Source organism: Tinamus guttatus, unplaced genomic scaffold, assembly GCF_059628265.1.
Source record: "Tinamus guttatus ecotype Peru unplaced genomic scaffold, ASM5962826v1 Tinamus_guttatus_pri_ptg000741l, whole genome shotgun sequence".
Taxonomy (NCBI): Eukaryota; Metazoa; Chordata; class Aves; order Tinamiformes; family Tinamidae; genus Tinamus; species Tinamus guttatus.
In genome coordinates, this window is record NW_028289275.1 from 457777 (window position 1) to 483205 (window position 25429).

The following is a 25429-nucleotide window of genomic DNA, read 5'->3' on the forward strand; positions in this document are numbered from 1 at the left end:
GTGAGAAGAGCATCTCTTCCTTTACAAGTTCACCTTTAGCTTTTGCTGAGGTGTGCACCGAGCTTTTCTTTCCTGATCAAGCTTGCTGCATAGGGAATCTGCAACGACACAAAAAAGAAGCCACTGCTTTAAGCCAAAGTTTAATAATGAGCATCAAAGATGGAAACTCTGAAAGTGAAAGTTCTGTTTGCCTCCCAACATGATCTCAACATTATCTAAGGCAGGAGAAAGTGCCTTAAATTAAAGGACAGAAGTCTTTACACCAGTGCAAGAAGGTTGAAGCAGAAACAAAGGAAAAAGTGCCCCAAATAAAATGAGAGATTTTAAAATGCAGTGTTAAGAGGTAGTTCTCTCCTGGTATTTCCATCAGTTGTTGAAGAAAAATGACTGTCCACTTTGCTGCGTGTGAGATGATAAAAATGATTTTCTATAATAGTGCAGGCAAAACCCACCGATCTCTGCACAGCTGAAACAGAGCAGGTTGGAAGCAGGAGTCTTCCAGCTTCCATAATTAGCAAGTTCATAATAGTTATCTCTGACTGGCACCAATCTGAGGGGAAGCCACTGAAGTGGAACAAATAATTAAAGGAAAACAGAGAACATGGGTGTATTAGGGAGAACATGGGTATATTAGGGAATACAGTTATATTTAGAAATACAGTGGAATGATGTGTTCACTGACTACTGGGAATGCTGTGAGGGGCTGTTCTTTATCAATGTTGGGCTTTTAGGACACAACAAAACTAAATTGCTCTGAGCTTTCTCCCTGTCTGGGACTCCAAGGGACCACAAATTCTCTATTCTTTGATGCTGCCTTTTGCAAGGACTGGTTTGGAGGGCTGCACGTTGGGAATCACCGATGACACGTTCCTGCACTCCCTGGTGCTACTGCACGCCGAGGTGACCTGCTTCTGGTGCCAGGCACGCCGCAGTATATTCAGGCTAATGTCAAATACGGCTGCGTGAGCCAGCAGATAGGCTGGGCTCAAGTCAGCACTGAAGCTGCAGGAAGAGCAAATGGAGCAGCGAGTTCGAGCAACCTGCTCTGCACGCATTAGCAGGATACCAGGGGCACAAATATTTGCACACACATCCACTGTTTTTCAGGCTGCCCTTACACCAAGCGTACATTCTCCTAAATCCCTGTTTTGGATTTAATTACATTTGTGTGAATTGTGCTCCGCGTGTCTCGCTCTGGGCTGGCGTAAGCTGCAGTATCTGCAGTGTCACCTGTGACCAAATGTATCCATCCTGACCTGCCTTAACAAGGGAAAGAGCAAAGAAGCAGTTCCCCAAATCACCCATTTGTATGATTTATATTCAAGATGTGTCCAAACCTGGGGGCAAGGAGAGTCACAGACAAACTGCTGGAATAAGCACCTTTTGGCGCAGATTGGCGATGTTTCTACCAAGCACTTTCTCCTCTCCTGCTCACACACACCCAATCACTCGTGCTGCCCAACAAGCAACATCAGTTTGGATGGCAGTCAATTACACAGCACATCTCCTGGGCTGTACTCTCCCAAATTATATGACAGGGGACACGCTGTCAGAAACCAGCTGTGCTAAATCCACTTCTCTGCTACGTCTGGTGCATCAGCGTCTCCTCAACGCGCGTTGGTCTATCCGTGCCTCTAGTTATAAGCAAAACTGTGAGGGGTGAGTATTCCACAAGGAAACCAGTGCTTTCTAAATCACCTACAGCTGTTTCTTCTACTTTTCCTGCTGGAACAGCATTTCAGAACTCCCGAGCTGTGGTAGATTAGGGCTCTTCATGACATGGCCCCATTTTGCGAGTCCATCGCGACTGCTGCAACAAACACAGGATCAGTGCTCAGCCAGGCAACAAGATCCAGTGCGTAGCCCTGCATGGATGGTTGGGTTCTGAGCGCCAAGCAATTTGTCTCTTATGACTAAGTCTGTATCACTAAGTCATGCAGCACAGTAAGAGCAGAGGTAGAAGTTGGTGCAAAGGACCCAGGGTCCGTGCTGCATTTCAGCTGGGGGTTGCACTTTGGGCTAGGGGCTGGTCCTGGGTGGTGATCACAAGTTAAGAGATGAAGCACACTGGGTGCATTCCTGGAGCACAGCTTGGTTTGTTTTACCCAGGAGGAATCCAGTTTGGAAGCTGTGAGGCTGCACTGCAGCATGAACCAAAGCACTGTCAATGTGCACAGCGGTAGACGCAGCATTTCCCAACCCCAGCTTCATCAGAAAAGTTCCCCTTCACAACCTGCTTTTGGAGACTTTGCCTTTGCAACCGACCTCTGAGTGGAATATAAAATTACAGACCACCCCGATTTGCAATGCTTGACGAGGGAATTTCACCTACTTCAAGTCACTATATTCTGATGGGCTTCTGAAAGTGTTTAGTTAAATAATTCTCATTTCTAGAGAGCACTCATGAAAATTCAGTCACAGAACTGTCCAGCCAAGAGAGCCAACGCTTCTAAATGCAAAGCCTGTTTATGCAGGAAAGGGGTGGATGAAAACCTGAGCTGCCACCGAAAAAACACATCCTCTTTCCACACATGGTACTTTGGGAAACAACAATTCATGTATTAAATAGAAGGAAAAAAACACACATTCAGCAGGGACAGCTGAAAATAACCAACAAATAACCAGATAATGAAGAGCTTGCACTGGCACATGAGTCTCTACTACTGCCCTGTGCGGATACGTACAGCTGTGTAGGCTGAGGGCAGAGACCTCCATCCAGGCTGGTTAGTGCAATGTGGGTAACTGTCAGCACATGGTGCAAGGAAACAGAGAGTCAAGCCTGAAAAATGCAGTGTACTGGAGCACACTAAGGCCACAGAACAGGATTTCTGCACAAAAGCAATAGCACAGGCTGGCTTGTGGCTCCTTGGCACATATACATTATTTTTTTTTCAGAATTTCTTCAAGTTCTAAAGGAAAGAGTTGTTGCTCTACCCTACTAATCTAAAGTATGCTCATGTGTACTGTCAAGATACAGGTTTTCTAACCTACCTTTAAAAAGTGGTCACTGGCAAATAAAATACTGAGTTAAAATGGCTTCAATTTACTCAACAGCTTGATTTTCTGTGCCTACTTAGGGATCTATATGCTGGCTTCAGCATCGAAAGGGCTTCGTCCCAATTCACACCACCAAACGTGGAGAAGAACTGAATTCTGTTTGGGATCGTTCACCAGAATCACATGGAACTAAATTCTGTTCTGGCTTAAATACACGTAATTCCCCCAGGATCAAATGAAAATAACAGACTCGCAGAGCATATTTGAAGAAATCTGTAGTACTGTCCCTAGTGTTAATGCACCAAAAAAAAAAAAAAAAAAAAGAAACGAAAAAAGATAGGGTTTGCATGCCCTAGATTATCCATGAGCACTTGGCTGCATATGAACAAGCACAGTAGTGCGACAGAAAACAAACATATCTTTTTGGGAAGGGGTAAGTTAATGAAATCTCCCTTGGACTCAGCAAGATACAGTAAAGACGCAGCTGACAAACCTGACAAATGCTTTTATGCTCGTTATTATGTGGCTGTCACTGGACACACACTTCAGCACCAGAGCAGCTCAAGAAATCTAAGAGCCAGGCCACCGAACCAGCGTTGGACTCCAACCTTCTTGTCAAGGTCAATCAATCTAGTTTTACCACTTCAAGCAGAGGAGCAAACCAGAAATCCCAATTCAACTCATCAAATGCAGCGTGGCAGACACGCAGTGACCAAGGTCTCTCTGCATAAAAAATGTGGATTTTCCTTGCATGCCCAATGAACACGCTAGTTGTATAAAGCAATGCACAAGATAGAACTCAACCTACTGGTGCTTTTCTTAATTACAGCAGGACCCAGAGGAACATGATCTCATACCTCTGAAGAGCTAGCAATCTTAACACAGAGTGGATTTTTTCTTCCTCTGAATATTCCTTGCGAATCTTTAAAGGCTGGGATGAAAGACAATGAAGGGACAGAAATCAATTTTGCAGGCAGATTCCTGATTTATTTTATTGCCTGGATCTGAAGAACAAGAGTTGATTCAGAACAGCACTGAGGGTACAAGGCCATCAAACATCGGAGGAGCTCTAGCTGGACCCACTTTTGAGGTCAGAACATTACTGGCAGCCCAAAGTTAGGCTAGTGGGAAACCAATTCACTGGAATAAAAGAAGAAAAAAGAACACTTTTCACTTGAGATGGAAAAGCTGAAAGACTGTCTGAATAATTCCCGTTTCTCCCACATCTCCAAAATCTGCTGCCTTTTACTCATATGTTAAAGTAGTGGGATGGATCACTATGTCTCTAGACATGGCAGGGTGACAAAAACTTCCTTACGCTTTTTTGCTGCACAGGCTAAGACAGTGTCTCCCCATCTCTGTTCTGTGGTCCCTGGGAGCCTAAAAACTACTTGGAAGGGATCCATGAAAAGAAAATTGAGAAACTGGCTTGACAGCAGTGGACTTAAATTTGTTACTTGGTGTTTTGCTGTTCTGCTGTAAGGTTTTAGAAGGGTTCACAAAAATACAAAGGACAAAATCACTGCACTGAAAGGCAGTTTCTGATCTGCCCACCAGGCAGTCAGAAAGTTCATACATGACATTTGATTCATGTAAGGCAATTGCTTAGAGGGCAAGATCAGACAGACACAGAGTCTCAAGTAGAAGTTGAGTAGTTTAAGTTGACTACACTGTCGTGATGAATGACATTCTGATCATACTGGACAGAAACAGCCGACTCTAAAGCCAGATGAACTCTTCTGAAGCTGCACCACGTGTGCCATGCTTGAATTTACCCTGATCTACGATTTCATCTCCACGGTCCTTTCTGTATATAAGGGAAGGCTTAATCTAAATTAACTTAATAAGGAAAGCCAAATGATCCAAGCCTGCAAGAAGACACGACCTCCAAGCACATGCTCTGTACTCTGCCATTTTGTAAGACAGCACCTTGATGGAGAGAGAGGATGAAAACACATTCAGTGATTTAAGATCCACTTTTTGTTAAATATGACTATCAGTTCCTTCCTGGCACTTGGCAGAAACCTTGGCATAGATTGTGACACATCCTGATAGCTGTTCCAGACACTCTGACCAACTCCCTTCTTAAATAGAAATTGCTGAAGGGTCAAACTGCTCCCGCTGAGAGCACCAAGCCTCCGTACATCCAAGGAAGTCAATATCCATTGCAGAGGATATGACAGAAAGAAACTGCTCCTCATTTTCCCAAGTCTTGTTCCTGACTGTTAGGAAGCCATAAAATATTTTTTACAAGTTCTGAATGGACAAAGCATTACAATTAATTGATTGAACCCTGTTTTAACTGAGGCTTTTAAAAGAATTTAAACCCGTATCACGTTCCAGTTACTGCACAGTGTAATGACTGAGCAGAAACAGCAGAGGGCACTTGGAGCCCGAGCCATCGCCTCCCAGACCTGGCACCCCAGCTCAGCCCGACTTCTCTGCATGGGGGCACCGGGGTGGCAATTCATCACCATGTTCTGCATTGCAGTTTCACAATGTCGTTCAAGAACTGTGATAAAAAAGGAAGAGTAATGGTAAGTGTTGGCTGAGTCTGATGCACTGTTTTCAAATAGTCCTTCCAGGTAACAGGATTCAATTTCGTTTGCCCTAGAAAGTTGTAATATTTGTCACGGAGACAAATATTTCACTGCTTTTCACTTTCTCTGGTTAAGATTTTTTATGCCTAATTTCACTATGTTATTTTCCAGATTTAGCGCCCCCCCAAAAAAACTCAAAGACAGTTTTATTTTGAAAATGTAACTGACTAATCAGTCACTCTGCTAGGAAAAGTTTGTAGAATTCCATTTTAAAATGAGCAAAATTGTAATTTTTGCAAAGCACATACCTACTATGCACTTTTACAATACAGTTGTTAAACAAAGAGATGCCTTCATGGTCATGCGTAATTCTTCAAGATGGATTAATTAAATTGCATATTCCTTTACAGCTGAGAAGAGCCAAAGGAAACTGGTTCTGTGCATTTATGTGATTTTTAAAATGAAAAAGCAATTAAGACAAATTCTGTGGACAATTAAATGAATAAAGTTTGAGTTTAATCGAATTACAAATAAAATTAAGATTAGAATATGCATTAAACACTCCTACTTTTCTCTGCATTTTTCTTGCACACAAGAAAACTAGGTGTAGGCAGCTCTGTTAAAGCAACAACATGATGACCCAGGATACACACACACAAAACCAAAATAATCCTCATTCATAAAATAATAAAAAAGTAACTATATCTTTTGTGTATTCTGAACCAAAAGGCTTAATTCATCCATGGCATAATCCAGGAATGCCAATGGAGTTCTATCATTGGAAAATTCAGCTCATTAATCTTTATGCTAGATATAACTGCTCAAAATATATTTAAGTAGGAGAGACTTAGAGCAACTGCAAGGATTATTGTGACAGAAGTGCTGACTCCATTTCAACTACCAGCCAAAACATTAGTGAAGATTCCTGCATCCGGTTTAAACAAACACATCGTTATTTGCTGGAGTCTTTCAGTTTGTCAAATGCAAACATCCTTTTATTATATTGGTCTCGCTGGTACTCAATGTGCCTTGCTGAGATCAGGAGGCATATCCAAATGCGAGCATAAAGACTGATGCTTTGACAACATTTCCATTAACAATAATTAAACCCAGGCAGCCACAGTGAGTGAAGAGGTCCTGAATTGCTGGTGCAGTGCATTAAACGTTGAAACCAGTCCTTTTAAATACTTTCAGGTAGCTCTGTTCAATGATTAAATGACTATTAGTCTTTCTGCAGCGCATGTCAGCAAGTGAGAAGGGTGTGAATTACATGATCATATTTCTTTTCCTGTCCAAGAAATCGCTCTACACTGTTATTTCTCCACTTGTAAATCAGGAAAACCATCACAGCTGGCTCGCTGGAGGTCCCATTTCAGTAACAACTTCAGGATTCCACTACAAAATAAACAGCACAGAGGGTCTACTCATTCCTCCCCTGGGAGGGAGAGTTAGCTGAAGTTCAGCTGACACAAAAGATAAAGGTTGAAATGGGCCCAAACTTTGCGTTTAAATGTGCTTCGCAGCAGGGGCTCTAGGTCATTGCCTAAAGTTCAAAGCAGCAGGGAAAGCCTCATTCGGGATGGCTCCTAATTACCATCTTACCTGACAATGGAATTTACAGATGCAGCAAAGCTCCCGGTTGGGTTTGTCTCCCACTGGGAGACAAAAGCGAACACCACATGGATTGGAGGAAAGGAAAAGAGTGAAAACTGGCAGCAAAAATACTCCAAACATGTTCCAGACTCGAATTTCTCAATAAACCTCCTGCTAGCACACTCCATCTCTCACTGAAATCTCTGAAGTCAGCAGGACAAGAAGCAGGCATGTTAAGCACCTCTACAAGTAAGGCCAGTCCTAAATGCCTCTGTCCATAGATGCACAAGTTTGGCAACCTTTAGCTTTTTTATTTAATGCCCTAAGCCATCTATTAGAAAATGACAATAACAAAAGGCTGGATGATCTCTCCTCCAGGGTCTGTGACAAACACAAGGAAAATTTAGGTGCTTGAGCACAGGACTGCTTCAGGTACGCAGGGGTATTCAGCAAACCTGCCTAAAAAACAAAACCCTGCTGAATAATGTCAGACTGATCACAGAAAAAAGCACTACCAAAAGAAAGAATTAGCTGACAGCCTCCCGTTCACTGTGACATCCTGCTGTTAGTGCAAGATAACACACGTCTGCTCTGATAAGAACACCTTAGCAAAGTTACCTGAGTGAGAAACAACCTCACTTGTTCAGACTGTGATTAAGCTATTCCCGCTACGCCAAGTTTTCAAAACAGATGGATTGTGTGCAAGCATCTAGAGTTGCACTGACACATGCATGCACAACCCCTTCATTTTTAAACACAAACGAGAGACCAAGCTGCACTGTCTGCAAACACTGAATCCAAATTTGAAAGCTGAATCCTTTGCTATTAAGTTAATCACTTTTTTCAATGGCTGAAATTTGAAGAAGAGTCCCCTAAAGTTTATTTGCCAGTGAGAACCTGGCCTTGCACTGAGGGCTGGATTTCAGCTCTTGGCAACTTGTGAAAGGTGGAAACATTTAACTGCTTAAGGTTCAGTCCTCATGTCTCTGAAGAAGTACCTCTCCATGTCGAGGCAACACACGCCATTTAGTTGAAACATGAAGACCCATCTGGTTACCTTATGAAAGTAAATCTCCAAGTAATTAGACTCTAAGCCAGCTGAGAACTGCATGCTTACATTCTGCTAGGTATAAGGTAACATTAACTCTGTAATCATACATCTGCATGGCTCACAAAGCAAAAGTTCAAGGCGTGCATCTGAAAAGCATAAAGAGATAGTTTGTAGCATTTTAATAAAATAAAAACTTACAATTTGTAGCTGCTGTACCATTTCTTCTCTATATGCTAGCTCCCGTTTCATCTGATCTTGAAAATTATCTGTGGGTTGAAAGAGAAAGTAGATGCAGTAATTAAGAGAGACCCATGCCACAGAATTCATATAAATCAAATGAAATCAAACCCAATCACTGCTGAGGAACTGCAAAGCACTACGAATTCATCTAAAAGATGGACTTAAACTTCTTAACTAATAGAAAACCTTGGAAAAAATACATTCAGTTATTTCCCAAATTAGCAAATATAGGGTGCTAAATTCCTGTAGCTCACATTCATTCTTGTAATGATACCTCAAGAAACCAGATTCTGCAGTGATTAGTCACACGAAACTTTTACAAACTCTGGGGAGAAGAACAAAAACTGCTTTCCTTTGTTTTGGTATAAATCCCTTGACTTCAACAGGAATGTCCAAAATATAAGAATAGAATGCATTAATGGATGTAGGATTTCATTTATAGTTACCGCATAGTACCCACAGCCTAAAACAAAACTCAGAAAACAAACAAAACCTCCATAAGCAGCAACATGGAAGGGTTAAATTCTTTCAGCTTGCGTGCTCAGGTAGCTCTTTCTTCCCCTATTCCCCTCTCCACAAACCACTTCAGACAAAATCTCTCTCTGATAGAAGATGAACTGCTGGTCTGTAGGAGGGTGGGGGGAAAAGGACTGGCAAGTATACATAGAAATATTCACAAGAAATGAATTTGGAAAACTCCAGCATGGAGATCTGCCCATCACCACAGTGGACGATTAAATGGAAGAGGAAAGAAAATTTGCACTTTGATCCAGGACATGGATGGTCAACTCGGATTAAGGAAGCAGTGAGGTGAATGTCAACAAAATACGGCACAGAGTACCTCAACTGAAGAGGTGTTGGAGGAGGCCAGGCAGCTAGAATGATTTATCTATAAATGAGGGAGGATGAGTATGTCACGGAAGACCAGGAATAAACCTCTTAACACCAACGTGGTATTAAGAAGCAGGCATTTGCTTTACTGCAGCACCGGGTGCACGGGGGATAGCTCCACCTATCATGCACACCCTAAGGTGTGTTTGCTAAAGCTTTTATTTCTATATAATCTACATATGCATTAAGTTCTTGGAATGATCATACATATTCATTCTATTTCCCGGAACTAATTATAATATACCCCACCCTCATGTGTGTGCACCCTCTGTCCCTTTGTTGGTCTCTGGTGGGCTTTTGAGACCCTCGGTGGTCGTCTCGCCGTGTCTCCTCGATGACGACCGGAACTCACTTTCATATATGGCCCCATTCTGGCTCAGAGGCCCTGTTTTGATCCTACTGCCCAGTTCCAGACAGTTCCTTGAAGATACAGTGGTTCTTATCTTCATCTTCAGCCGGTCTTTCTGTTTTTGTCCATAGCCACTCATGATGTCCCAGGAACATCTGCTGTTTTGTCTGTATTTTCCAGCGACAACAGCAAAAACACGTCCTTGAGTGCATTCCCTTCTGGGGATTTTCATAACAAGTAGATTAGCTCCTTAGTGTGATACTGAGAGTCACAGAACGACCAAAATTGCATTGGAAGGATTTAAGATCGAGAGAAAATGAAGGGAAGGGTGTATATTGTCTGGTGGGGAGAGAGCGCAAGCCCCCACCATGTAACCAGATAAAGAGGCTGTCAGAAAGAAAAGGGATCAGGGCTCTATTCCCCTCCTTCACATGAGGACTTTGAGTTCTCTGAACAAAGAGCAGAAGTTGTTTAAAAGGTAAGAAGGCACATTAGGATGACATGAAATGAGCAGTTATACCAAAAATGGTGAAAAGCCATCAGCAGTCGAGCATGTCTGCACAGGAAGAACATGACAACGACATCCGAATTTCTTTAAATTTCAAGTAATGGCACATGGAATTGCTGAGCCTCTTCCCTCTGTGCCAACCTGGCAAAAGAAAGCAGCTGACAGCACTAACGACAGCACTGAGGCAGGTCTGAACTTCTTCCCTTGCTTTCTAAAAACAGTGCAGAATAAAAAGCTGGTGGACCCCTGTCCCTGCCACTAAGGGCTGAAACCTGTGCCACCAGATGAGTCCTTAAGGAAACAGAAGGAATGGGTTACATGGACAAATTTTGCTCACCTTCTCAACACTTTCCTCCCAACAGCCTCACCGGTTTTCAGAGCAAACAGCTCAGAAACCCTGTTCGTGCTGCACTGCAAATGCTCCAGCTCACTCTGGAAATGGGGTGTTAATGGTAAGGATAATGGTTTTTCCTCCAGCACTTATTTGAGACTGAACACTTAGACACAAAGCCATGAGCAATACCCAGGAGGAAGGATATGAATATTTAAAGAGTTTTCTTAACACAAACTTAAATACTTTCTAACTATCCAGCCTACATCTCCACAGTTTTACTACCCATGTTGTTAAATGCAGGTATGCTGCATTAAAAATACATGCATAAAGTCCTATTAGGGCAGCAAATCTTTGAGGGACCCACTGGCTGGGTCTTTAAGAGGCCTTATGTGCAACAGCAATATAAAAAATAAAGGTGCAAACAGCAGAAAATGAGGGCTTGTTTCATAAATTATCATAGGCTACATTTTAAGCAGACCTAGCCATGGAGAAGCAACCATCACTGTAGCACTGAAGGAGCATGAGCTTGCCAAGAAGATCAGTTCTCAGTGAGTTCCACGAGGAGAGCATGCACACAGGATGCACAGCACTCCTGTGGACTGTGGTTAGGTGCTGCTAATGTGTAATGACAAAAACATGCTCCAAATGCAGGACCTGAAGATGTTAACTCAACTTCTGAGTTAACCTCCAATAAAAGTGTCCAAGACACTATCTTCTTATCTCGCATGCTGGTTCCCCTCAGAAAGAGATAAATTCTTCTTAAAAAAAAAAATGCTGAGAAAACTTAAAAGCCAGAGCACAAGGAAAACCTCCACCCCTGCGAGTGAAAATTATCTGTGTGTTTCTGTCCTCGGCAGCTTTAGGGACAGGATGAAGATTCGAAGATTCAGTCCCTACGGCCACTTGGTCCTCCACCCAATGCTGCAACAAGCTACATTTGAATTCAAGGCTTGTTGCCTGCCTCATTTTAGCTCCCTCCTTCAGATTCAAGTGTCTCCAAGTCATAGCGGTTTCATCAACGCAACCTTATGTCCAAACCATTTAACTTCCACTTTCCCTCACAGGTTTTCCCTCCCTAGCTCCTATCTGATAACACTACAGGTAGACAGAAATTTGGGAAACCAATGTGTAAAATAATCATAGTTTTTACTATCTGACCTAAAGCAGCAGCCTGGACTAGCAGCTGGAGCCTGGAACAAGCCTCTCCTCTCTAGGTGAATCGCCTACTTCTTCAAAGCACAAATCCATACTCATCTTGTCTCATAAACCTACTCGCTTTGCAAAGGCCCGTTTTCTCATTTTATTATATGTGGAGGAGGGTTATTTTTTGGTAAATCTAAATCTGTACATAGGTTTTACGGTCACTTGCATATATTGTTTATAGCACATTATGTGTTTTCTATTTTTATCTTGAACAAAATTGACCACTACTTTGTGGTACATCAAAACCACATATTTTTCAAGCTGGTATGCAAAGATGCCACTTCCTTGGTCGGCCATATGCGTTCTTTTCTTTTATTTGAATTGTATTTCATGTGGTTTAATTGCAGTGTTTATTTACACGGCAATGACAGAGCATTAATTTTACTGCAGAAGAACAAAAGGATAAATGAGTGTCCTGAATGGCAAAGCTCCAAGATGCCATTTCACCAACACCACACATCAGTGTTTTGATCTACACAAATTATTTGAAAATTACCTCACTCCCAAACCCAAGTAATGACTGAATTCATACTGAAGGATGAGGTTACCCTTCTTTCATTAATATCTGTATCACCTCAGGCTCTTCTTCTCCTTTATTTATGAAGCTGTCTACATCTTTTGATATCTGGGCTAAAGATGGAGTTATTCCCGGAGTCTTGTCTCGCACTTCTTTGCTTCCCTGAACTTGCCCTGTCTGACGTTACAGAGAAGGGGAAAAAATATATTTGCTTTAAATAAGAAAAAAACTCTGTGTTCCCACCTTTTTTTTTTCCTGCAAGCCAAAGAGTAGCAACTTTCCTGAGCTTATGGCAATTACTTTTGTTTTGTAGGTGCTAGCAGGAGATGACAAAATACAGAACAGTCTGGTAGTTGAGTCACAGCACTCCACAGTGCTCCTTCCATGCATAGTCTTACAGAAAAATGAGCACGAAAAGTCAGTTTTGAAAAGCAAATTTGAAAAAAGAAAAATCACTATCAAGAAAATATTGAATGAAGGTGCTGTTAGATGTTCTTTGGACTTAGGAAGGAAAAGGGGAAATGGGCACAAAGGGGCTTTTTTCTTCAGGTTATTTTTAACAGAACTGAGAAGCCTGGGCAGGCAGCTGCAAAGCTATGCGATTAGACACTGAAAAGGCTGCATTGCACTAAAGAACTCTGTGTTGTGCTCTGACTGTCAGAGAGCAAAGGAGATACTGTGGTCACTGCAAGTCTGTAACACCCGTTCAGTACAGGTGAAGAGTACAGAGTACAGTTCAGTACAGAGCCCTTCCCGTACCTTCTAGCTTGTCCTGACCTATGTGGGTTTCTTCTGGAAACACATTTTCCACTGCTGCTGCCACCCCAATTTGAAAGACCTCAAGCAATAGACCATATATCAGTGTAGAAAATTCAGCCTTCCGGATGCTTCATGAAAATCCTTCCAATCTTGCATTTTGTTTTTTTGTAAATGCCTGCCAGCACCCTGGGCAGCACCCATCTCAGATAGACAATCTCAAGAGCAAAAAATCTAAGCAGGTCTTTGTGCTTCTCAAATATAGGCCAGATCAAATCTCCAGCATTGGCTGCGGATGGTCATGATAAATCACAGTGATTTCAGAAGCCTCCAAGGAGGTTACGAAGACTGACTTCGATGGACCCTCAAACTCCATGTGTGTTTTACTAACCTCTGTCATTCCTTCTGGTAGACAGGGAGTGTAGCAGAGCAAGCAGTATGGTGGCCCTATGCTGGAAGACCCCCTTTTCCAGCAGACTTTTACAGTTTTTAGGAGTTTTGGGATCAAAGCTTACTTGAAGGTAGACATACCACTCTACTCCGGGAACAACAGCATACCCAGTATGTGGGCAATATATTTTTCCCAGTAAAATATACACCAAAATAGACATCCAGCTTCAGATTTGCTGACAAGAAAGACTTGTTTTGGCAGCTTGAAAAGACACAGCAAAAGTCTCATCAACCCCAGCAGAACCAAGCTAAAGATCCTGGCAGGACAACCAAGACCACTTCATCTTCCATTTCAACACCGCGGAAACACCATAAGCAACAACTCACAAACAACAACCCACAAGTAACACCAAAACCACATAGGTGTCTTACTGAACACTGGGAAAGATGCATTTCCTTTCAACACGTGGAATTCCTGTTCCAGTCTCCTTCGTAAGTCGATTTGCTCAAACAAAACCTTCTGGAGTTCCTCTGATAAAGAGAAAAGTGTTTTTACTAATCTGTATAAATAATTCTTGAGAGAACAGTTGCAGAGCAATTCATTACTATAAGACAAAATATTTCAGCAGTTATAAAAAAAAAAGTGTTGCATAGACCTACGATAGATTTTGTGCAGAAAGCCATGAATATAAATCAATGTAATATATTATTTTAAAGTATTATATTACAGTGTCATGTATTGATTGATATATATGCATTAATCTCAATTATATCCACCCAAAGGTCCATATATTATTCATATGTTACTTGACAAGCTTAAAATATGGTGCTCAACAAAAATGCCCCCTATTATCCTCATATTCTGTTAAAACAAAGAGCAGTTTTATAACATGAGGCACTTATTTATTTTACCTTTTCCCATGTTTTCTACATCCTTCTTCAGTGAATGAGGTGAATTTGTTTCTTGCGTGTGTTCTCCTTAAAAAAAGGAAAACAAAGAAGTTATTGATTTACCAATACTGCTTTGTATCAGTACTGTCGTTACTACATAATTCCTTCAGAGTCTGGAGGAAAAAAAAAATGAAGAAAGAAAGAAAGAAAAAAGGAGAAAAAAGAAGAAATGTTCCTGCACAACATGCAGAGGCCATTCCTGAACAAGACAAGCCACTTTGTGACCAAGGACATGGTGTCTTTACGAGTGAAGATTCTCAAACATGGCCTGGGCAGTGCCCCTCTAGCTGCTCTCAGGATCTCCAGTGTGCTCTCGGTGCTACTCCAGCACACTTTGCTGCAGAAACACTTGCCCTGAAATGTTGCTCCATACATTCCATCAGCACAGCCCATTTCCACGTTGCTTAGCCTGTGCAAGCATATGTGGCTTTGCTTCTTGTTTAGTAAAGTATCTCCCTACGCCACAAACACGAATTTCTCCAACTCCCAGACTTCTCCAACTCCTAGAGCACACTTGAGGTCTCCTCAGTGCCTAGGAGAGCCCTTCTTGTAAGCAGGGAACAGGGCAGAGCCTTCTATGCAGTTTCATCTCTCTTCACAAAAGGATATTTATGCTATCCAGCTGGGCAGGCCCTTTTCCATCTATTTTTTTTTTTCAAGTAAATCTATTTTTGCACCAGCCTGTCTGCCTTCTTCACCTCTTTATACCTTTTTTTACAGCCCTGTGACATAGGGTTGCCATATCCGATTACACTTTTTTAAAAACTGAAAAAGAACTTGAAGGACACGGCTCAAGTCAACAAATCCAGAGACTTGTGTCTTGGATAACTTACATACTTTTTAGTAATAAAGTAGGAGTGAATTTTCTGCATTATGAAATTTAATTATTTCTAAATATATACACACTGCTTCTTGCAATCTTCTTTCTTTACAAATGCAAAAATGAAAAATGAAAAAAAAAAACAAAAAACACCCAATGCATTGATTTTACCCGGATGACAGTTTAACTAAGTGTGAACCCTCTGACAGACTTACATGTTTGCAGAAATGAGTCTTGGAGAAAATGCCCTGCTTTTTTGGAATATATAAAGGCATAGCAAGCAATAGGTCACTACCCAGCAGATTAAGGAATTCTTACTATCAACATGCATTTGATAGCAGGTCAAGACACTGAGTTAATTTGAAAGTCTGATTAGAAAGTCTTGTTTTAAACGCAGTCAAAAATCTTTTGGCAAAACATATATTTTTACTTTCAAAATCAATGTGTTTCTATATCCCGTAAACCTCTAACTCACAGTACAATATATGAAACATATTAAATATCTAAGCATTTTAGCATTTCTCTGTGCTCTTCTTTCCTAATAAAATCATTTGAACAGGCATATATGTTTAAACAACTCCTACCTGCTGTCAACACTTCCATTAAAATGTTTATATGCACAATCACACTTTTCTTTATATATATATTTAATATAAATAAAGTATTTTTTCAGGTAATTTGTTTCAAAATATTAAACGAAACAATAAGCTTAAAACGCAAAAGAAAAATAATCACCCTTTGGGCAGAGGTTTACGTGTTTGCATAAGGTAATTCTTTTTTTTAGTTAGCAATTCAATTTTGAACACAATTTCTAATAAAAAATCTGAAAGAAAAACTTAAGTTATAGGAAGAGTATTTTTAAAATTATAAACATTAGTATTTTCCTCCAATCAGTTTCTTTCACTTAGCTTTTTTTTTTTTCTCCTAAATGTTTCATGAGCTACTTTGAGGAAGAACAGACTCACACACAGAAGGTAATTGGATTCTCCAAAGGGGAGGAAAAGAACAAGGAAGGGACTAGATCCTAACATACAGCGTGTGGCAACATGGACAGACCTTCCTCAATTGCTTGGTGGGGCTTTCAGGGTTGTGTGGTTTGAAGCTGCAGACTCACTGGGACTGAAAAAAATGCATCAAGATGGAAATAAGAGCATGTAGCTCGAAAAATAACTTCTTCAGCATCTGCAGCATCCCTACTAACCTACAGAAAGGTTTATTAGAAAATCCCCCATCCTTGCTGCCGAAATAGGCATGAACAGGATGGGAAGAGTGAGGATATTTAAAGGCAAAAAAAAAAAAAGTATATATGACTTAAAAGGCTCAACTGCATTTTTAAACTGCTTTCTGATACTCAAAAATGTCTTGACATTGTTATCGTTAATAGTAATAATAACCTTTCCAGTCCCCCTGAAAACGACAATCAGGAGTCTGCTCTTCTCAATTTTTCCATACTTCCCAGAGGCCTCATCATGCGTGATGTACTCTTATACCTTAATTGAAAGGGAGGAGGTATTGAATATTTAATCAGTTTCCTTTCTCTTAAAAGTTAATTAAAAGCTAAATAGGTGTTTAAAAACAAACAAACAGAAAGCCCAAAGAATTTTAATCAGTGTAGGAAAAAATCACTTCCCCTTGTAATAGCTTCACCATAACTCTCTCGGGCCTTGTCTAAACACAAACTTGTGCCTGTTTAGCAGCATTTAATACACTGAAAGCTGTGAAATCCTCTATACGGACACACAGGTTTTGTTTAGGAGTGCCCAATTTCAGTTTTGCTGGAAAAAAAACATAAAGCAGACTACAAATAGTTTGCTGGAGAGGGGGATGAGGTTGCAGAGTGTTCCAGATTGCACGGGCTCAGTTGATGTTTTTGTTATCTGCGTTCTTCTCAAACAGCTCAGCCTGTGATGACATGTATATTCTGGATTGAATGCATGTGGGTTTTATTTTGGGGCTAAATAAATGGCACTCTTATACTGGAACATCAATATCCACCCACGGAGGAAATCAGAAGTGACATCTGTGGGTAAACATACTTCAAATGACTTAATCAACGATCTGAATAAGAGATGGTGATTTGTACATTGACATAACCTCACTTCTTGTGATGCCACCAGTTTATTAGCTTCATTTACACCCACTGGAGTAGCAAAAGCTTCAATTTTTAATTAAAAAAAAAAAAGAGTAACATTTCTACAGTTCTTCTCCCCCAGACAAGTGTATAATTCCTCTCTTCACAGCAAAAAAAGCAAACCAGACATACACAGCCTGTTTTTTCATTCTGTATGACCTAGGACACACTCTGCTCTTCCACAGCCCTTTCTTGGGAAGCTCAGGGTCATCTTTAAGCACCAGTTAAGAATTCCTGTGTCAGCCCAGGCAATGCTGACAGGCGAAGGATGGGCAGAAGGACAAGCAATGCACCCAAAGCAGACCTAGGATGGCCCAGCAGGACAACTGTCCTGGCTCTCTGTCCTGTGCCTTGTCCCCACACCAGCTCTTAATCCCTTTTCTCACAGCTTCTGTACATTTCTCGATCCTACCAGCTCCAGTCAAGTGCCCCTATTTCCCAGGCAGCTCCAAAGCTCCCTCCTACGAGGTGAGTTTTACAGTTACAAAGCCCCTAGCATCTACAGTCTGCCACGACCGCCGTAAATTCAAAGCCCACTGCTATTTTTTGCTGGAGTGAATGCTGTGTACAGACACAGAGCTGGAAGTACAGAAGATATAAATAATACATCCATTAAAAATATAGGCAGATACGAGCTACCAGGCTTTGAGAGTTCCAAAGGCTCCAACTGTCTTAACAGTTATTTATACGATTTAATACATGCACAGTTCTTGTGTATGTCCTGCAGAAATCCTAGCAAAACAACAAACTTCCTGAAAATATTCACGCATCTTGCAAAGGAGCCAAATCAGGCCATAGGAAAACATACCTGTTTTAAGAAACTAAATAAGCATATTCCTAGGTTCTTTTCTATATTGGGGCCAGTGTTGCAAAATCTTACCAAATGTTAAGTCTCCCTGAAAGCGGTTGAGCTTTAAATCAAACTAGTTTTATTTTTTGCACAGATAAAGTCTGTTTTATTAACTGCATTTAAACTTTAGCTTAATCACCTGAATGAAAAAAAAAAATCTGTGTTAACGTACAAAGAATAGAGGGAGAGAGGGTTTCATGAGGGTTTCACTTTAAACTTGAACACTCAAAAATGGCGACTGACTAAAAAAATATGACATGTTTCAGAGAGACAATAAATCAGTTGCCTTTTGGTTTAACCTTATGCATACACGTGAGAAGTGCTTCATAAAATTATTCTAAAAGCATGAGAGCAGATTTCTGGTTTGGATTTCCTTTAAATGGAAGGTGAGATTCTCAAGAGATTCCAGAAGATGGGCTTTAGGAAAATACCAAAGATAAGAGAGTAAAAAAAGAAGAAAGAAAAAAAAAAGGAAAAAAAAATCCACCCTTTGTTAGTAATTGAAAGAAACTGAGCTTTCTAGTAATAGCAGAAAAGAGACAGCAAGTGTAAAAGCAGACTCGATCCTACGACCAGTCTGCAGATTTGTCTGTCATGCCAAGCCATGTACTCACACACAGCCTCTTCTCTAATATGCAGGATTGGGCTCTGCTTTATCTTAAATTCTGCTTTATCTTCTCCTAACTGACCTTTTAACTATTTCTTTTTTTTTTTGCAAACACTTCTGTAATAAAGTTTATGTCAGTTGAATTCTGGATTCAATGCGGCAACCTTAAGCATTTACCCCAGTAAGACTACACATTTAGTCCAGTTTGCCTTATAAAATAAATGCTGGGCTGTTTTCAACCATCTGTAAACTGTTGTAAATCCACCAACATTAGCATAGTTATTCTGGAAATATATAAGAGTAAATGAAAGAAGAATTTGTCTCATTGCTTATAGTCTGAATTTACCTGAAATAACTGCCATGCCGTTTTTACAAACCAAGAACCAAAAACGGGGAAATGATACGGAGAAACTGACCTCCAGCTGTTATTAACACCCACTGCAGAGTTCACATTCCTCATTAAAACAGATGAAAATTTAGACAGGTTTGGGAACGGCTCACGGAGCTGAACTCCTCTTTATAACACAGGCAGCATCCGCAAGGCCGCGTTGCCGGGCCATTGTGTGCAAGGCACACGTCGCTGTCTACCCTTCAGCTCCCGGTGTTGAAGGAGGATCGGGATATCGGGATAGCAAACTGCAGCTTGCCTAAAGAACTGGACCAGTTATTTAAGCTAGGCACAGATATCTTGCAAAACTGCCATGGGAATCTGAATAATTTAGAGATCTTTCGGAATCCTGTCTGACTGAAAAGGGAATTTTCACTGACAGTTTCCTGGCTGTGCGATGCAAACAGCTCCAGGATCGTCAAAGCTGTATTTAATCTCCTGCATTCCTGGAAATATCTCGGTTTAATATGAATTTTCAAGTCACTGACACCCTGAGAATAAAAAGCAAACATACATACACACTTGCAAATAATCATCTCTGACACACAAAATACGCCATTTATTTTAAGTTTGCTTTTGCTAGTTAATAAGTTGATCTCAGATTGTGAAATATTTCCAGGATCATTTTACCTGTCTTAACCATCTTAGGAAGGCACAGGGTTAAATAACTCATAAATGTATCAAGTATATTGAGCAAAATGGACAGTTAGAATATTCTGCAAAAGGGTTTGACGATGAAGCAAAAAAAGCTTGGTGGATTTAACAGTCTAATTCTGTGCAAGATTAAGAAGGCCTAATCCTACAAAAATACATTGGTATAAAGCTCACTGAAAATAAGAGGACTGCTCTCACTTAGAAAGCACCCAGAAAGAATTTGTAGAAACAAGTCCTTAAACATTTTACGCTTCTTCATAGTCAATTCACCTCAGTTCCAGTCCCGAGACCTTCACCCAGATACTGTTCTCAGCTTACTTCTTATCTTTAAGATTCTCCACAAGCTCAGAAAAGCATACAAGCTGGTGGCATACATCTTTGAAAAATAAAATTTAGATCTAAATCTACTATGAAGATAAACACAGAGCTATCATGCACTAGCAATATCAATGAATACAACACATTTGGAGTTTTATACACAGATATGAGCTATAACATCTGAGGAAAAAACAAAATACCACCATAATTTAGATTTTAATATAATCACGGATAGACTCATTTTCTAAAAGACAAAAAAAACCCCTATTTTTCAAAATAAATTGGCCACTGTGTAGGATACAGAAAACGCAGAGCGTACTGTACTCTTAATAATTCTTAGGTTCTTAAGGTTTAGTTCTGCTACCATTACTGCTATATTATCCACGGTAATTATTTGAAAGTATAGAAGATAATTAGTGCTACCCATTGGTCCACAGCCTTGCTCCCTCACGGTCAGACGGTCACTAAACCTAAAACACTGATTTTGTTTTCTTCGCCTACCGCACCTACAGTGGGAATTAGTCTAGTTAAGAATTTCTAAGAAATATGCTCTAAAAGGGAACACATCTAGAAATGTTTGTGATCTTTCAATTGTTCTCCGCTATTATATAAGATTTCTGTAAGATCCCATTTCTTCATTTCCACTCCTTGTACAACTCTCTCTCTCCCCGCTTGCTCTCTCTGTCTCATTTGACAGGCAAATTTGCAGACATTGCCTGAGGATAACAACCTCGTTTGACAGTCAATTAACCGTGAATAGTCAAAGCCAAGGCAGTTTGCATTACATAAATGGAAAATTAGATTCCTTTTTCCCAAGAAACAAAACCCTCTCCTTAAGACACTGCAATAGACAACTTAGTATCAAAACTTCTAATCACGTCTTTCCCAAACCCCTTGGAGACATTTAGCAATCAGTAAAAGGTGGTTTCATTTAATTTGTATAATGTAATTTTTGTAAATGTATTATACATTTTGTGTAGAGATCATTATCATGGAGATAATATAAATGTTGGCATAGATGTCATAAAACACCTTTAATGTCTTTCTGACAGATATTAAAAGCAATAAGCTGTGATCCTTTTTAATGGAAGGTTTCAAAGAGAACATTTCAATTATTGTCATTTTATGCTTTTCCAGCCTGTTTCATTGTGTAACCTGATATATTTCTGAAATTTCTGCTGAAATATGCCCAGCAATTAATAATCTTATTCCTATTAATGTCACTGCTTTCCACCTATTCGCATTTTTCTCAGTTATATTTGCTTGCAATTGTTTTTATCTTTACCCTTGTACTAAATATTCAGACATTTGATTATGAATTTAAGTCTCTGCCTCCCTTCTTCTGAGCCTACCTGCTATATCTCTCCAGAAGTCTCCTCCTGAAGGCTCTGAGTCTGTGACGAAAAAATTATGCTCCTTGTTCTTATCTGAAATCCAAGCAAAACGCAGTGCTTAAATGCTTTTACCAGCAAGAAACCACATAGCAAGACGAGTACTAGGATCCAGAAAGAAGCGTGTATATTTGTACATTCAGCACACACAGAGATGCATTTTGGATGTGGATGAATATAATGCTAAATTACCACCATAGAGAGACTATTAGAATGTTTAATGAATTTTTTTAATTGAAATCATGGAAGTGATTTATTTTTGTTTAAATCAAGTGATGGGGAATAAACTGACACAGCTCACAGAACTGTGAATTCTTCCACGCTACGGCGAGCGGACAGACCGAGGCTCGCTCCTACCTGAGAAGTTGTCCTCTTTTGCGGGCAAGACGGCCGGATTGCTGTCCTTGCTCTTCTGATTCTAGAAGGGCAGAAAGCACCAAGGCGAACAAAATTAGGATGGAAAAACTATTACGCGCAGATACACAGTCACACACACTATATATATATATATATGGAAGATCCTCCATGGCATTTCCTGAGACATTAGCTGTCAAAAATATGCTTTTTGGGGGAGGATAAACACCATGTGCCGGGCAGGACAACGCGTGGGTGACTCCACCGCTATGTGGGCAAGGGACCTGGCCTATTTGGCTTGAAGTTGGGCCACCAAGAAAAGCCTGGAAAGACCCTTCCGTGCTGCTCACTGCCAGCCATGCGCCTCAGGGACCTGCCACGGAGGACATTAGGCTGATGTTTAACCCCAGTGAGAAGCACGGTGGCCTGGCAAACTCGGTCTGTAAGCGGCAGGGACACAGGGACCAGGAGCAGGTCCAGAGCAGGGCGATTTGGGTCAGACATATTATTTTTGGCAGGGAGGCGCTCTCGGGCCTGACACCCTGTGAAGCGCCAGACTCAAAATGGCGGCCAGGCCTCATAGCCTTCCCCAGGCCTAAAATGGCGGCTGGGTCACCCCATCTTCCTCGCGACGCATGCACACATGTAGGACAAATTTTAATATTATTAATGAAGCCGCACGCAGCCCGGAAGGGACATTTACATCTTTGTAGGAGGGTTGCTCCTCCGGGACAGGGTGGTGCACGGGGCTGCTGCCGCCACTGCCCGCCTTGCAGGGCAGTGGGGCCTGGCCGTCCCCTGGCCTCTCCTCTGTGGACGGGCGGGCGGCAGGGAAGGGGCTGATGGCAGCGGGGCGCTCTCGGCCGCCCTTCTCCAGCCGTGGGGCCAGTGGGAAGCGGCCGGCGGCAGCTGCGAGCGGGTCGGTGCCACGCAGTGACCGCTCCGGGTCTTCTTCCTCGTCGTCCTCCTCCTCCTCCTCGGGTGGCTTGTGCTCCTCGACGTCCACCTCCGCCTCGTCCTCCTCGTCGTCCTCCTCCTCGTCGCTGCTGTCCTCGCTGGCGAAGCTGCCGGCGGGCGAGAGGAGGCGGTGCGGGGGCAGCGCGTGGCGGGGACAGCCCGCCGCCTCCGCTTCCTCCTCCTCCTCCTCGGGCTCCTCGACGGCGGCGCGCGGCGGCGGCGGCAGCAGCAGCAGCGGCGAGGCCGGGCGCGGCGGCCCGTGCAGCTTGGCCAGGCTCTCCGAGTCCTCCTTGCCGCCCACGGGGCGGAAGGCGCTGGAGTGGTGGTAGCCGCCGCCACCGCCCGCCTTGCGCCCCGCCGCCGCCGCCTCCATGAGGTGCGCGTGGTGCGCGGCGCCGCGGCCGCCGTCGGGGCCGGCGGGCGAGGCGGGCTCCCCGCCGCCAGGCGGCGCCTCGAAGAGCGGGTCCCGCGCCGCGGTGGCGGCCGCCGGAGGCGGCGGCGGCGGCGCGGGCGGCGGTGCCTCCGCGCCGGGCTCGGGCAGCTCCAGGAAGGCCTGGCGGAGCAGCCCCGCGCCCTCGCCCAGCGCGCAGCCCAGCCCGCCCGGCGGCGGCGGCGGCGGCGGCTGCGGCGGCGGCTGCAGGTAGGTGGGCACCGGCAGCGCGCCCGGCGTGCGCGGCGGCCAGAACATGCAGAAGGGCGGGTAGAAAGCGGCGTCTTTCCTGCCGGGCCAGAAGAGCCCCGAGAGCCCCGCGCCGCCCGCGCCGCCCCCGCCGCTCTTGTGCGCGGCGCCCAGCGTCTCGCCGCTCTCCTCCTTCTTGTGGCACAGGCCGAAGGCGGCGGCGGGGAAGCCGTAGGGGTGCGGGAAGAGGCCTCCGCAGGCCGGGAATTTCTGCAGCACGCCGCCGAAGGAGCCCTTGCTGGGCACCGGGATCACCGGGTAGCTCCGCGGGCTCTTGCCGCCGTGGTGCGGCCCCCCCGCCGCCGCCGCCGCCGCGGCCGCCGCCACGGCCTCCTGCAGCTCCTCGTCCTCCTCGAAGCGCGGCCGCTTCTGCTGCAGCTCCGGCGGCGCCGCGAGCAGGTGCGGGCTCAGCAGCCCGCCGCCCACCACGGCCGCCGCCGCCGCCTTCACGGCGCCCAGCGGGTGACACGACGGCGCGGCCGCGGCGGCGGCGGGCGGCGGCGGCAGGGCGCGCTTGCGGCTGCCGCCGTTGAACATGGCCTTGACGTCCTCCCAGGCAAAGACCAGCTCGTCCTGGGGGCTCTTGTCGGTGAGCTTGAGGTGGCGGCGCCACGAGTTGAAGTTGGCGGCGTCGGGCTGCGTGTACTTGGCGTCGGGCGTGCGGTGCGAGTGGAAGATGAACTTGTTGGGCGAGAAGTACATGCTGCAGTAGCTGCACTTGATGCACTTGGCGCGGGAGCTGTTGTAGCGCGCCGGGATGAAGCTGCCGCGGCAGCCCCAGGCGCACTCGTGCGACACGTCGAAGGCGAAGTTATCGGGCAGCTTGGGCGGCCGGTTCTCGCCCAGGAAGGACTTGCAGAGGCGCTCGGCCTCGCGCTTGGTGATCATGCCGCAGCGGCGGGACGAGATGGGCATGGCCCCGGCCCGCCGCAGGATCTCCAGCTGCACCGGCGTGCACTGCACGCACGTGATGCCCAGGGCCACCCGCCGGTTGTGGATCTCGTTGTAGCTGAAGTTCTTGAGCAGCGTGTTGGAGATCTGCGCCAGGCAGAGCCGCTCCTGCCCGTCGATGACCAGCGAGACGATGGGGATGCCGTAGAGGATCACCTGGCCCACCTGGTTGGGCTTCATGGCGGCGTGGCCGGCCCGCGCCTGGCTCATGGGCTCCGGCGGGAACGCGCCGGCGGGCGACGGCAGCAGGATGTCCGTGGGGGCGGGCAGCGGGCTCGTCGCCATCGCCTCAGCGCCGGGGGGGCTCCGCTGCGGAGGGAGGGCACAGAGAGAGAGAGAGAGAGAGGCGCCGTCAGACCCCACGCGGGACACGCGGGGCCGTCGGGGAAGGGGTGAGGTTGCAGAGTGAGGCGAGATCCCCAAGCGCCGCGGCGGCCCCCGCCTCAGCCCCGCACGGACTGTAGCCCCGACGTTATCCCGGCCGGGATGTCCTCCCCGCTCCCCGCGTCCTCCTCATCTCGGCTCCGGTGATTACGGCAAACGTCCGTTTTTCCCCCTCCTCCTCCGAATTTCAGCGCGCCCCCCGATTACATTCTGCGTGGACGGCAAGTCCCGAAACCGGCATCACGCCCTTCCCCGGGGGAAACCGGCCCAAACGAAGCCGCGGGGCCCCGCGCAAAGCCCGGCCCCGTCGAGGACCGGGAAGCGCGGCGCCCCCAGCGCTTCTCGTCCCCGGGGCTGCAAAACGCGCTTGGACGGGGAAGGAGCCGGGGTGAGGGTAAAACTTTATAACCGCGGCCGCCCCCGCGTTTCCTGCGCGCAGCCCCGCTTACCTGCGCGGCTCGCGGGCCGCTCCCGCATCGCTCCCTGCGCGGCGCAGCGCGGAGCCTCCGCGCGGCTCTGGGCGCGGGGCGGCCGCGCCCCCCCTCCCCACCCGCGTGGGCGCAGTGACGTCAGCGCCTCCCCGCCCCGCGTGGGGAGGAGGGGGGTTCAGACCACGCCGTCGGGT

The 25429-nt window shown here is 44.6% G+C and overlaps 1 protein-coding gene across 1 annotated transcript; it reads right to left on the minus strand.

Moving 5' to 3' along the window:
* Positions 1–35: 35 nt before the first annotated feature.
* On the minus strand, positions 36–24705 carry SKOR2 (SKI family transcriptional corepressor 2). Its single transcript, XM_088537273.1, has 7 exons — positions 22537–24705; positions 21837–21897; positions 21441–21515; positions 14282–14347; positions 13802–13900; positions 8380–8447; positions 36–98 (listed from the first exon to the last, which is right to left on the minus strand). Exons 1-7 carry the CDS (start codon positions 24703–24705, stop codon positions 36–38), a joined length of 2601 nt encoding a protein of 866 aa, XP_088393399.1.
* Positions 24706–25429: the final 724 nt, after the last annotated feature.